We start from the raw sequence: 14430 nt of genomic DNA on the forward strand, positions 1-14430 counted from the left end.
TTGTAGGTCGTGGAGTGATCCTTGTCCTCTGGGCTTCATGGTTCAATCGCTCCTCTTGAAGTCGTGCAAAAGAGATGGCTGCCATAAGCGTGTATGGTTGTCGCGCCTTAACTTCTCCCCGGATCTCCGGCTTTAAGCCCTCAATAAAAGTCCCCAATAACTATTTTTCAGACCAATCACGAGTTTGATTAGATAACCTTTCAAACCTGGTTTGGTACTCCTGAATGGTGGAGGTTTGTCGGATCTTTGCTAGTTGTCCGTTAATGTTCTCGTAATAAGTTAGTCCGAAACGGATCAGTAGTCCTTCTTTGAATTGTCGCCATGAAAGGGCTCCATAAGTGTGTTCAAACCAGTCAAACCATTGTATGGCATCCCCTTCAAGATGTATAGCTACAATTTCCACCATGGATGCATCCGCAGTTTTATGGTACCGAAAATATCGCTCAGCACGCGAGATCCAACCAATTGGGTCTTCTTCTTCCCATCTAGGGAAGTCCACTCTCATGCGCGAATAGTTGGGGTCAGTCATAGAGCCTCCCCTCTCTTGGAATTCATCTCTTTGGGCATAATGTGATTGGTTAGAGCTCTCTCCTTGATGTGATTTCTTCGGGCTTGGTGGTCGGCCCAAACTGAATTCGGTAAGGAGAGTCCGAATCTTATCCTCAATTCGTGCCTCAAAGGCTTCAAATTTTGCATTGATTGCCTCCTCAGATGCCATAGTATATGACTCCAAATCTGTGATGTTAAGATCTCTCTTTTGTTGACGAGTTAAAGGCATGTATAGATTTGATAGAAATCAGTGAAAGTTTGCTGCAGAATTGTGTTGTCTTGTAAGAGCAGAATTATCGTCGAAGAAACAGCGGTTTCTCGACGAAATCTCCACAAAAAATTTGAGAGATTTGAGGAGAGAGTTGACAGCAATATCTCAGTTTATATGATAGCAAAGATGTCCATCAAGAAAATTTCGACAGTAATAGCAAGAAAATTGGTGTAAGTTGCGATAGCAGAATTCTCGTCGAAAAATTTCAGCAACTTACGATGAAAATTTGCAGCAATATAGGAACGAATTTTTTTTTTTTTTTTGGATTTTCGGATAGGGATAAATAAATTGCAGCAGCAGTAAGGTAGAAAACTAGAACCTGTTGCAATTCACGGGGAGATCAAAGGTTGATCTGCGGTGGTGGAGATGATGGTGGAATTCGGCAACGATCTTTTAAGCAATTGTGGGAATTGCTTTGGATGGTTGTGGAGGGTTGATGGATGGCAATGGAAGGGCAGCGAGATGCCAAGAATGCTGCTTTGATACCAGGTGTTAGAACCCTTGCAGATTCTAAACTTGGGGTTGATCTCTTTAGGGGATCGGCCTCCTTGGAACTCTATAGGGCTTCCTCCCTCCAAGTGCTGCTCAAAGGCTGCAGAAAAGTTTCATCTATTCCTTATCAAAAGAGAAGGAATACATGGCTATTTATAGGGCTTCTAAACCCTAACTCCTAATAGGACTCCTACTTAAGACTCTTACTTCTAACCAACTCCTAATATGACTCATACTCAAGACTCCTATTCCCTTACAACTCCTAATTCTTCTCTAAGAAAAAATCTCCTAATAGAATATCCCTTTTAATTAGAACTCTCTTAGTTAGTCCTAATAGAGTATCCATCTCAATTAGGACTCTCCTAGCTAGAGTCCTAACAGAATGTCCCTCTCAATTAGGACTCTCCTAGCTAGAGTCCTAACAGAATGTCCCTCTCAATTAGGACTCTCATAGCTAAAGTCCTAACATAGACCCCTTCAAAATTGGAGCAATGCAAAACTGGCTGACCCCGAGGAACATAAAATTGCTACATGGCTTTTTGGGTTTAACAGGCTACTACTACTACAAATTCATGAAAAACTATGGAGAGATCAGTGCACCACTTACTTTCTTACTGAAAAAAGATGTCTTCCAATGGTCGAATAGAGCGTCCGCTGCCTTCGACAAACTTAAGGCAGCCATGACAACGACGCCGGTGCTAACACTACCAGATTTCAACCGACCCTTCGTTATTGAGGCCAACGCATCTGGAGTCGGAATTGGAGTCATTCTCATGCAAGATGGTCGACCACTCACATACACTAGCAAGGCATTATCTCCCTCCCATCAAAATAAGTCAACATATGATAAGGAGATGCTCGCCATTGTGCGCGCAGCAACGAGGTGGAGACCCTACCTGATCGGCCGGCGATTTCAAATTAAAACTGACCATAAAAGACTCAAGTACTTTTTGGAGCAAAAGTTATCATCCCCTGAGTAGCAAAAATGGGTAACCAAACTTCTTGGATTTGATTATGAAATTATTTACAAAAAGGGGAAAGAAAACGTTATTGCATATGCACTCTCACGGCTACCTGAACAAGCTAAGGTTTCAGCCATCTCCCTTCTTACCACCGGTCTCCTCGAGGACATTAGGGAAGAATGGAAGAAGGATCCAGAGATCAGCAACATCATAAAAAAATTGGAGGAGGATCCAAGTGTAATAGCCCACTACACCTGGGATTCGAGGGATCTACGCTACAAAGGTCGCATTGTGCTTATACCTGACTCCCCTTGCATCACAATCATCTTGCATGAAATGCACTCCATACCTTCAGCAGGGCACTCTGGATTCCTAAGAACCTACAAAAGAGTGAAGCAAAATTTTTATTGGAGAGGGATGAAAAAAATTATTGCTGAATATGTGGCACAATGTGATGTATGTCAACAGCACAAGGGTGAAACTGTGGCAAATCCAGGGAAGCTATAACCACTACCTATACCATACTCAGTATGGACTGACATCTCTATGGACTTCATTGAAGGGCTGCCATCTTCCAAAGGTAAAAACACGATTCTCGTGGTGGTTGATCAACTTACGAAATATGCTCATTTTTGTGCTATGAGAAATCCCTACATTGCTGCTAGTATTGCCCAGATTTTCATAGAAAATATTGTTAAACTGCATGAGATGCCAAGGTCCATCGTAAGTGATCATGACAGGATCTTCACTAGTAAATTTTGGACCAAGTTATTTCAGTTACAAGGCACCAAACTCAAGATGAGCACAGCGTATCATCCACAAACTAACGGCCAAACAGAGGTGGTAAATAGGTGCTTAGAGACGTACCTCCGGTGTTTCGCTAGCGATCGACCAAAAGAGTGGGCGAAATGGCTTCCCTGGGTCGAATGGTGGTATAATACTACATATCATTCATCTACAAAATGTACCCCTTATGAAGCATTGTATGGTCGACCAGCCCCTGTGATTCCAAAGTATGTAATTGGCTCGGCCAAGGTAGATCAGGTTGACCAAGAATTGATTGATAGGGACAAACTCTTACAACTATTAAAAGATAATCTCTCTACTGCTCAAGCCAGAATGAAGCAGCAAGCCGACACACGACGAAGTGAAAGAGAATTTTCAGTGGGAGATTGGGTTTATCTTCGCCTACAACCATACAAGCAACTCTCTATCAACACTCGAGCCTCCATGAAGCTATCCCTACGTTTTTATGGGCCCTATCAGATCACAGAGCGTATTGGAGCTATGGCGTACAGACTTAAATTACCTGATGATGCCAAAATTCACCATGTCTTCCACGTATCATGCCTAATGCCCAAGTTGGGAGAACACGAGTCACCCCGGATCCAACTGCCCAACACAACTGAGGATGGAGTTATTCAAGCCCAACCACAAGCCATCCTCGATCGCAGGATCATAATGCGTCGCCGACATCCCTCTACTGAAGTACTAGTGCATTGGAATAATCTACCACTTGAAGACGCCACATAGGAACCATATGAGGAGCTGAAGACTCGGTTCCCTGAGTTCATGGAATCTCAGCCTTGAGGACAATGCTGATTTGAAGAGGGTGGTCTATTAGGACTCTAGCTATGAGAGTCCTAATTGAGAGGGACATTCTGTTAGGACTCTAGCTAGAAGAGTCCTAATTGAGAGGGACATTCATGTAGGAGGTTTTTTCTTAGAGAAGAATTAGGAGTTGTAAGGGAATAGGAGTCTTGAGTAGGAGTCCTATTTGGAGTTAGGGTTTAGAAGCCCTATAAATTGCCATGTATTCCTTCTCTTTTCTTAAGCAATAGATGAATCTTTTCTGCAGCCTTTGAGCAGCAACTTGGAGGGAGGAACCCCTATAGAGTTCTAAGGAGGCCGATCCCCTAAAGAGATCAACCCCAAGTTTAGAATCTGCAAGGGTTCTAACAGACGCCTCCACCTCAATGCAAACCCTCGGGACTTTATTGGTGTCTACTCAACGACCCCGGCCTTTCCCCTTCGGGGCCAAACGTGGGGCATCTACTTGTCCCATCTGACACCTTTTTGTCTCACCCATCAAGTGTAGACACTCATCGGCATGATGTAGGTGATCGCCCCTCTCCTGCACTAGCTGACGCAATAGGTAGCTCCGGCACTACGACCAGCAATCCAACACTCGCTCGCCCTATGTCCTCCAAGATCACCCCCTGCGAGCTCCCTATCGATGTCCCAGAAATACCCTCGACAAGCTAAGATGGCTCCTGAAGGGCCAATACCCCTTATAGTGGAGTTCAGTATCCCGTCATGCCACCAGGCAACTATACTCGAGTCGAAGACATAGTCCGCTGACTCTATGGAGGATTCACTCAAAGTACAACTCCGAACTATAAATGTGCCTGGCCACCTCGAAGTCTCTAGAAAGCACTTGAACCCAAAAAAAAAAAAAAAAAAAAACTGTTGCTTTCGGATCAAGCAACAGTATCTGGATCAATTAGTACTGTTACCTTCCCGGATTAAGCAAAACTCCAACTTTTAGAAACCCATGGACTTTTTGTATGTTTGCTGGATTCCTTTTTAATCTTTATTCATGAATGAATGTGCTTGTTCTTCGCTTTTTCATCTTCTGTTCGGAGGAAATAAAGGGAAAATTGAGTGCTGATTGTTCTTCCCTTCTAGTGATTTTGATGGAATCAAAAATTCAAAAAATGTTGTTTCTTGTTAGATTTGTTTTCTTATTATATTATATGCCTTATGAGTCATTGGGTGTGCGTTGAGATCTAACATGTTTCTTCCATCAGTCTACACGGCCAAAATCAAAGACGGAGTCCAAAGGGAATCCTGCCTATCAAGATCTTGTCCTATCACTCTGGCCGCCCCTTAAGTACCGTCTCCTCGCACCTTGAGAGAGGTGTGAGCTGGGGTCCTCCCTCCTCACTCCACGCTCCTCTTTGTTTGGCTTCTTCATTGTATGGTAAAAGGATACCGGATCGACAACGGCTGACCACCGAATCTATTGTAAGAGACATCTACTAGGCATAATTCTCTAGTCCTTTGCTTACTAGTATTTGTTAGCTGCACAATATTGTTTGGGAATCTACAGAGGGGAAGATCTTGTGTTGTTTGCGAATTTATTGACGCCCCAGAGGATATTACGGTTCAGTTGAGAAGAAGTAATCTGAAGTCAGTGCTGGATTTATGTTGTAAACCATAAGTCTATGAAGCATATAGGGATTGCAATATCGTACTGTATATAGATCGTATAATTATGCATAGGACAGTGAAATGTTCAATTCTGTAGTACAACATTTTTACATTACGACAGTACGAAAAATTAAAGATCTGATTTCATATTTTGTAGGAGAAAATTATTTCATGATAGTTTATATTTATAAAATATAATGATTTATAATTAATGCATGATTTAAAAAACTATGGGGTGAGAGAGGCTCGAACTCTCGACCTCAGGATCACTCTTTTCTGCTATGAGACCTACGCGCTAACCAACTGCGCCACCACCCCCGTCGTTTTATGGGTGTCAGGATGGAAATAACTATATGAACTAAATCTACTATATTTGTTATACGTCAAATGCACTAATGAATTCATATGTAAACGTTATGAAACTGACAACACAAATGACGACATGTTGTTCACACCTAAAAATAATGTAAAATAGTACTGCAGTTCCAGCCTGTCTTTTGTGTTCTTCTGAGATTGACAGCTTTAATGTGCAAAGCCAAGGCGGCCACGAGAAGAAGATAGAGCACAAAGCCTAAAGAAATGGCTGCCTTCACGGAGATTAGACCCCACGCGGTGGTCGTCCCGTTCCCGGCGCAAGGCCACATCAATCCGCACCTGAAGCTGGCCAAGCTACTCCACGCCAGGGGCTTCCACTTCACCTTCGTCAACACCGAGTACAACCACCGCCGCCTCACCCTGTCCCGAGGCCCCGACTGGGCCACCGCAGGCCTCGACGGCTTCCGCTTCGAGACCATCCCCGACGGCCTGCCGCCGCCGTCGGACGAGAACAACACGCAGGATGTGCCGGCGCTGTGCGCTTCCACCAGGGCCACCTGCCTGGCCCCATTCAGAGACCTCATGGCGAGGCTGAGCCGCGCGGCCGACGTGCCCCCCGTCACATGCATCGTGTCCGATGGGGCTATGTGCTTCACCGTGGATGAGGACTTCGGGGTTCCTGTCTTGCTCTTCTTCACACATAGTGCATGTGGCTATTGGAGCTACTTTCACTTTGGTGAGCTCGTCAGGAGAGGCTACACGCCTCTCAAAGGTAAGATTTCGAGCCAAATGATCGATCTGCATCACCCAAAGAATCATATTTGATGATATGCCTTCACGCAGATGAAAGCTTCTTGACGAACGGGTATCTCGATACTCCGATCGACTGGATCGTCGGCCTCGAAAACATCCGCTTCCGGGACCTGCCGTCCTTCGTCCGGACCACCGACCCCGACGACGTAATGCCGAGCATTATGGCGAGGCGTGCCGCGCATAACGCTCCCCAAGCCGCCGGTATCATCCTCAACACCTTCGACAACCTCGAGGGCCCCGTGTTGTACGGGATCCGTGATGGGATATAAAGAAGAATAACCTTTGTATATGAGCAAATACTAGAAGACCATAATACGCAACGGAATAAAATGGAAACACAATCAAACAGAACACCAAGATATACGTGAAAAATCCCTTCAATGTGAAGGGTAAAAACCACGGGGCAAACTAGAGATAATCCACTATGAGAATAATGAATATACAAATCTCAATCTCTAGCCCAAAACCTTAGCAACAACCACAAGAGAATAACTTGGATACAAGGATCACGTCACTGCCCACAATATCTAAAACCTCCCCAAGTAATCACAGCAAGAGTCTATTGTAGATTTGATCTAACCTGAGATGAGAACACTGCTAGATGATTGAGAATAGTCTCTCTGCGTTGTCCTTGTCTTCTTCCCTTTCTTTCTCTTGTTTTTCTGCCTTGTTCTTCTCTCTTTTCTTTGGAATCCCGTGACTCTCAAGATCTGCCTCGTTGTTGCCTTTTTATAGCCTTTTTCTTCTTTTAAAACGTAGCCACCACACCCCCTAATCTTAATTAAGGTTAGGTTAAGAGGAGGTGTGGGCTATGGGCTGCCCTAGCCCACATAGGCTGAATATGGGCTATCAGCCCAACAACCTCCCCCTTCAGCCCATAAGGGAGGCTGTCCCATGACTCCTCAATGTGAAGCCATGCCGACCAACTGTCGGCATATCTCCTGTCTTTCTTTTGGTAAGGTCTTCGTCAACATGTCTGCTTCGTTGTCATCTGTATGAATTTTCTAAAGCTGCAACTGCTTCTCTTTAAATACATTTCGAATCCAGTGGTATCTGACATCTATATGCTTTGACTTGGAATGAAACATTGGGTTCTTACACAAATGGATGGCACTCTGGCTATCACAATGCACCACATAATTTTCCTATTTCAGCTCTAATTCTTGTAAGAATTCTTTCATCCATAACATTTCTTTGCATACCTCTATAGCAGCAATATATTCTGCTTTTGTGGTGGAGAGAGCAATACACCTTTGTAACCTGGATTGTCATGACACAACTCTCCCTGCAAAAGTAAGTACATAACCTGAAGTGGACTTTCTCGTATCTATATCTCTTTCCATATCTGCATCTATGTAACCTGTCAACATAGGTGGTCCACCTCCAAAGCTTAAACAAACCTTAGAGCTCCCTTTGAGATATCTAAAAATCCACTTCACTGCTGCCCAGTGCTCTTTGCCTGGATTTGCAAGAAATCTGCTAGTAACACCCACTGCATATGCGATGTCTGGCATCGTACATACCATTGCATACATTAAACTTCCAACTGCTGAAGCATAAGGAACCTTTTATATTTTCTGTTGGGAAATCATGGGGGACGACATCATATGCGCAGCGGAAGAACAAGAAAACAAAAATCCCCGATTCCCAAAAAGATGTTCGTCGTCGTGCGAAGATTGGTGCGTAAAAAATCCGCAAAACACAAAACTGCGTATAGAGATTGTGTTACCTAGGGAGATCGTATATCCCTGTTTCCTTGCAGATCCTTAGGAGAGGGTGAAGGAGGTCAAGCGTCCTCCTCTCTAGCGGTGATCCACACAGCAGGGTTGCGATGACCCTCCTCAAAACTCCAGGCCTACTCTGAGGTGGAGAGGGAGAGAAGAATATGAAGGGCAAGCAAAGACTCTAGCCTATGAGGCTGTGAATCCCTCCTATTTATAGAGATCCCGTGTCAAACCCTAATAGGTCCTTCCCTAGTGGGTATTGGATCTGCATCCAATAAGACAAGGGCTCCGTCGGATATCTCATATCCGAACCTCTACTCATCGCAATGCCTACCATATGTGTGTGACCCTCTAGGCCCAATATCGAGCTGGACGTGAGTCATACCTGTCAGAACTCCTTCTAACTCAGTGAATTATTATCTCTGTAATAATTCACTCGACTCATCGACTACGGACGTACTAGGCCACTACGTCGTAGTCCCCAAACGATACAGGGGAATCCAATCCATTGGACCTGTCTATCCTCAGTTACCATGTACCTATAGTCCCTCATCCATCTAATATCCCAGAGACCGTATATCGAGTATGGTGTTGTCAGACCCATACGGTTTCTACTCGAGTCTCGCTCTAATCGGATTCTCCCGGAGAACTCTTTCTCTCTCAACCCGAATGACCCTGGCCAGGGATTTGTCTGAGCAAGAACACATGGGATATTCCTCTCATGACGCCGAGAGTGGATGATCCTTTGTCGACACTCAATAGCCCTCGTAGGATCGACTACCACTCCCAATAACCAGCTGTACTAGATCTGGGACAGCCAAACCTATAAGTCTGGTATCAAAGAGTGGAGCACTCATACAGGACATCCTTGGTGTCTCAAGTCTAAGGACCAGATACACCACTAGGACTACGGAATCGCTGTTTGACAATAAGGCATCATCAACCATCCAGCATTCCGTAAGCGGATCAATCAGTGAACTCATTCTCCAATGAGCACCTGTATTGTATCCCTAGTGTCCCTACACGAGCAGCTATGAGACCAGTTGCATCCATCATATGGACGGATATACAGCACACCAGTCTATCCGATTATAACGATGTCCCTCTCGAGTAACCTATGACCGGGATTATTTAGGATATGTGTTTAAAGGTGAATCGATCTCATTATCGTGATCTCATCACGATCCGATTCCCATTGCACAAATCCAAGGACATCACAATATATATATATGCATTTATGCAATAGTTATAAAGTGATATACGCCAAAATATAATAAGTAAAAAGATTCTGTATCAAGTCACACGTGCCATCACTCACGTGATTGGCTTGTTGGACACCTATGACTAGCATTTTCTCCTTCTCCTCATCACTTGACGGACTCTGTTCTAAGCACAACTTGAAGTGACCTGTAAAAGGAGAACCAACTGGTTTTGCATTGCTCATACTGAATCTTTCCAATACCTTCTCGATGTATTTCTTCTGTGACAACCAAATCTTCTTGTTTTTCCTGTCATGAGAAATCTGCATGCCCAGTATTTGCTTTGCTGGCCCCATATCCTTCATTGCAAAAGACTCACTCAGTTCCTTCTTCAACCTGTCAATTTTAGACATATCTTTCCCAAGAATAAGCATATCATCAACATAAAGTAAGAGAATAATAAAATCCTCACCAAACCATTTGATGTACACACAATGATCTGAAGCCGTTCTTTTGTATCCATTTTCTGTCATAAATGAATCAAACTTTCTGTACTATTGTCTTGGAGCTTGCTTTAGCCCATACAAGCTCTTCTTCAACTTGCAGACAAAATTATCTTTACCTTTGACTTTGAAGCCTTCTGGTTGCTCCATATAAATTTCCTCATCCAAATCACCATGAAAGAAAGCTGTCTTCACATCTAACTACTCAACCTCTAAGTCCTGGCTAGCAGCAATACCAAGAGCAACACGAATAGAAGACATTTTAACAACAGGAGAGAAAATCTCTTCAAAGTCAATACCTTTCTTTTGACCAAAGCCTTTCACAACCAATCTAGCTTTGTACTTTGGTTGAGAACAATTATTTTGAGTCTTGAACCTAAAAACCCACTTGTTCTTCAAGGCCTTCATTCCATTTGGTAGCAGCATCAAATCATAAGTATGGTTCTTTTGAAGAGCATCCATCTCTTCCTGCATAGGAACTAACCACTTCTCTTTCTGCTCACTTTCAACTACTTCCTGGTAACTCTCTGGTTCACCTGCATTAGTAAGCATCACATACTCATCTGTAGAGTATCTTCTGGAAGGTTGACGTTGTCTAGAAGATCTTCTCAACTGAGGTTCTGCGGGAACTTGCTCTCCTACTTCTTCTTGCTCAACATGTCCTGCAAATAAATCAACATCAGGCTCTACACTATTTTCCTGCACATCTCCCCCATCACCCTGATATACTGGAGGAATAACTGGGTCACAATCTACTAATCCTTCTACAGAAGTCTTGGTTGGTGCATTCTTCTTCAAATCCTCAAAAGTTTGATCCTCAAAGAAGACCACATCTCTGCTCCTGAACACCTTCTACTTTTCTGGATCTCAAAGCCTGTAACCAAACTGATCATGTGAGTAACCAAGAAAAATACATTCTTTAGACTTACCATCCAGCTTGGACCTCTTATTATCTGGAATATGTACAAATGCGCGACAACCAAATACTCTCGAATGCCTGTAGGAAACATCTTTCTCTGACCATACATGCTCTGCAACATCACCATCTAGGGCTATACATGGTGATAAGTTGATCACATCAACTGCAGTCCTCAAAGCCTCATCCCAAAACCTTTTGGGTAGCTTGGCATGTGAAAGCATACATCTGATCTTTTCCATGATGGTGCGGTTCATCCTCTCTACAATTGCATTATGTTGAGGTGTACCAAGAACTGTCATCTCATGTTGGATCCCATGTGACCTGCAATAGTCATTAAACAATCCCGTATACTCACCACCATTATCTGATCTTATGCATTTCAATTTCCTTTCTGTCTCCCTTTCAACCCTGGCATGAAACTCTTTAGACATTAATAACCTGATCTTTGGTCTTCAAAGCATAAGCCCAAACTTTCCTGAAAAAATCATCTATAAATGTGATAAAATAAAGTGCACCACTTATACCAAGAACATCAACAGATCCACCAGGAGTTTTTGTCCTCAAAGGACCACATACATCTGTATAAACACGGTCTAATGCATGCATTTTTTTAGATAAAGCAACACTAGCAAATGAAACTCTATGTTGTTTACCAGCCAAACAATCAATACAAGGGTTTAGATGTGTATACCTCTGAAATATAGTAATACCTCTCTCTTGGAAAGAGCTTGTAGCCCCTTCTCGCTCATGTGTCCCAATCGCCTATGCCACAACTCCATACTGAAGTCTTTCTCTGTAGTATTTAACTGCTCACCATAAGCTTTAGCCTGCAACCTATACAAAGTATGACATTTCTTTCCACTAGCTATAACAAGAGAACCCTTACTGAGCTTCCATTGCCCTCTATGAAATCTGCTTTCATACTCTTAATCATCTAGTCTTCCAACTGAAATTAAATTCAGCCTCAAGTCAACCACATGCCTCACATCCTTAAGTACCAACTTGCAGCCAAGGTTGGTCTTTAAATGGATATCACCCATGCCAATGATGTCTGCTATGCCATAGTTGCTCATCTTGACAACACCAAAGTTTCCATACCTGTATGTAGCAAAAAACTCTCTCCGATGTGTAGCATGATAAGAAGCACCTATGTCAATCACACACTCAAGATCTTGACACACGCAAGAAAAAATATCATCAGAAGGAGACAAAATCAAATAATCACCACCCTGCACTATAGTTGTAGTATTATCCTTTGACTCTGTAGACTCCACTTCTTTTCCCTTTTTCTTTTTCTTCTTAGCTTGCTTACATTGGTTCTTATAATGTCCTTTCTCACCATAGTTATAGCAAACAATATCTTTTCTTGATCTTGACTTGCTCATACCCATACGTGAACTACTTCTAGACTTTGACCTTCCTCTGTTCTCTGAGATAAGTGCCTGTGAATCATTCTGAGATGTTGTCGAATTCTTTCTTCTCAACTCCTCATTCAACAAACTACTTACTACTTGACTCATAGTGACAATACCATCTGGCACAGAATTACTAAGGGAAACCACCAGTGTCTCCCAACTTTCTGGTAATGAACTGAGAAGTAACAATGCCTGCAACTCATCATCAAGAGACATTTTCATAGAGGATAACTGGTTAGAAATACTCTGCATTTCATTCAAATGCTCAGCAATAGAAGCACCCTCTCTATATTTTAGGTTCACAAGTTTTCTGATAAAAAAAGCTTTGTTGTCAGTTGTTTTTCTTTCATAGAGAGTTTCCAATTTTTTCCAAAGAGAATATGCAGAAATTTCAGTAGAAATATGGTGAAAGACACTATCATCAAGCCACTGTCTAATAAACCCAATTGTTTTTCGATCTAACCTCTTCCACTCATCATCTGTCATAGTTGTAGGTTTTGCACTATCCCCTTGCAAAGGTCCATACAAATCTTTGCAATACAAGAGATCTTCCATTCTTGGTTTCCATATCATCCAATTATTTCCATTCAAACTAATCATGCGAGAAATATTACTGGCCTCCATGTTCAAATACAAAAATTAAATCACCAAAACCCCGCTCTAATACCAGTTGATGGGGATATAAAGAGGAATAACCTTTGTATATGAACAAATACTAGAAGATCATAATACGTAGCGGAATAAAATGGAAACACAATCAAACAGAACACCAAGATATACATGGAAAACCCCTTCAATGTGAAGGGTAAAAACCACGGGGCAAACTAGAGATAATCCACTATGAGAATAATAAATATACAAATCTCAATCTCTTGCCCAAAACCCTAGCAACAACCACAAGAGAATAATTGGGATACATGGATCACGTCACTGCCCACAATATCTAAAACCTCCCCAAGTAATCACAGCAAGAGTCTACTGTAGATTTGATCTAATCTGAGATGAGAACACTGCTAGATGATTGAGAACAGTCTCTCTGGGTTGTCCTTGTCTTCTTCCCTTTCTTTCTCTTGTTTTTCTACCTTGTTCTTCTCTCTTTTCTTTGGAATCTCGTGACTCTCAAGATCTGCCTCGTTGCTACCTTTTTATAACATTTTTCTGCTTCTAAAACGCAACCACCACACCCCTCTAATCTTAATTAGGGTTAGGTTAAGATGAGGTATGGGCTGTGGGCTGCCCTAGCCCACATGGGCTGGGCTATCAGCCCAACAATCCGCTCCAAGTTCCCCAACCTCTACTCCGTCGGCCCTGTCTCGTCCATCGCCACCACCGCCTTCACCTCGATCTCTGGTAACCTGTGGAAGGAAGATACCGAGTGCATCAAATGGCTGGACGACCAGGCTGATGGCTCCGTCCTGTACGTCAACTTCGGGAGCATCACGGTAGTGACGGCGGAGCAGCTGCTCGAGTTCGCGTGGGGCTTGGCGCGCAGCGGGTACCCGTTCCTGTGGGTGGTGAGGCCCGACATGGTGCGAGGCGAGGCGGCGGTGCTGCCGGAGGAGTTTGCCGCGGAAGTAGAAGGGAGGGGGCTGTTGGTGGGGTGGTGCAACCAAGAGGAGGTCTTAAGCCACCCCGCGACGGCTGTCTTCCTGTCGCACTGCGGGTGGAACTCGACGCTGGAGAGCATCAGCGAGGGCGTGCCGATGATATGCTGGCCATTCTTCGCCGAGCAGCAAACCAACTGCAGGTACTTGTGCACCAAATGGGGGATGGGTACGGAGATCGGCAGCAACGCGAGGAGGGGGGAGGTGGAGGGGTGCATAAGGGAGGTGATGACAGGGGACAAAGGGAGAGAGATGACAAAGAGAGCATTGGAATGGAAAGAGAGGGCAAGAAAAGCCATTGGCCCGGGGGGCTCTTCCTCGGTCAACCTTGAAAGGCTGGTGGAGGAGTTGATAAGGAGACAGTGAGACAAGCTCCTGTTTGATATGTTGTTCCTATAGCATGATGATTCACTCACTGCTCTGCAAAGTGTAGTTGTCTGGCAAATTGCGA

General features: G+C 43.6%; 1 protein-coding gene and 1 non-coding gene across 2 annotated transcripts; one reads left to right on the forward strand and one right to left on the reverse strand.

Moving 5' to 3' along the window:
• Nucleotides 1–5718: 5718 nt before the first annotated feature.
• TRNAM-CAU (transfer RNA methionine (anticodon CAU)) lies at nucleotides 5719–5805 on the reverse strand. Its single transcript is given in 2 exon segments — nucleotides 5719–5754; nucleotides 5768–5805. It is a non-coding gene; the product is annotated as a tRNA-Met (tRNA).
• A 183-nt stretch (nucleotides 5806–5988) lies between these two features.
• On the forward strand, nucleotides 5989–14394 carry LOC103994856 (7-deoxyloganetin glucosyltransferase-like). The gene is made up of 3 exons (XM_065121309.1): nucleotides 5989–6574; nucleotides 6646–6859; nucleotides 13640–14394. The coding sequence occupies exons 1-3, from the start codon at nucleotides 6067–6069 to the stop codon at nucleotides 14343–14345; spliced, it is 1428 nt and encodes a 475-aa protein (XP_064977381.1). The 5' UTR covers nucleotides 5989–6066; the 3' UTR covers nucleotides 14346–14394.
• Nucleotides 14395–14430: the final 36 nt, after the last annotated feature.

Source organism: Musa acuminata, chromosome BXJ2-8 (assembly GCF_036884655.1).
Source record: "Musa acuminata AAA Group cultivar baxijiao chromosome BXJ2-8, Cavendish_Baxijiao_AAA, whole genome shotgun sequence".
In the NCBI taxonomy this organism is placed as follows: domain Eukaryota; kingdom Viridiplantae; phylum Streptophyta; class Magnoliopsida; order Zingiberales; family Musaceae; genus Musa; species Musa acuminata.

Coding starts and splice junctions, on each gene's coding strand:
- LOC103994856 (XM_065121309.1), top strand. CDS start 6,067: ATGGCTGCCTTCACGGAGATTAGACCCCACGCGGTGGTCGTCCCGTTC. Junction 6,575..6,645: donor AGGCTACACGCCTCTCAAAG/GTAAGATTTCGA, acceptor GCCTTCACGCAG/ATGAAAGCTTCTTGACGAAC. Junction 6,860..13,639: donor AACCTCGAGGGCCCCGTGTT/GTACGGGATCCG, acceptor CTGGGCTATCAG/CCCAACAATCCGCTCCAAGT.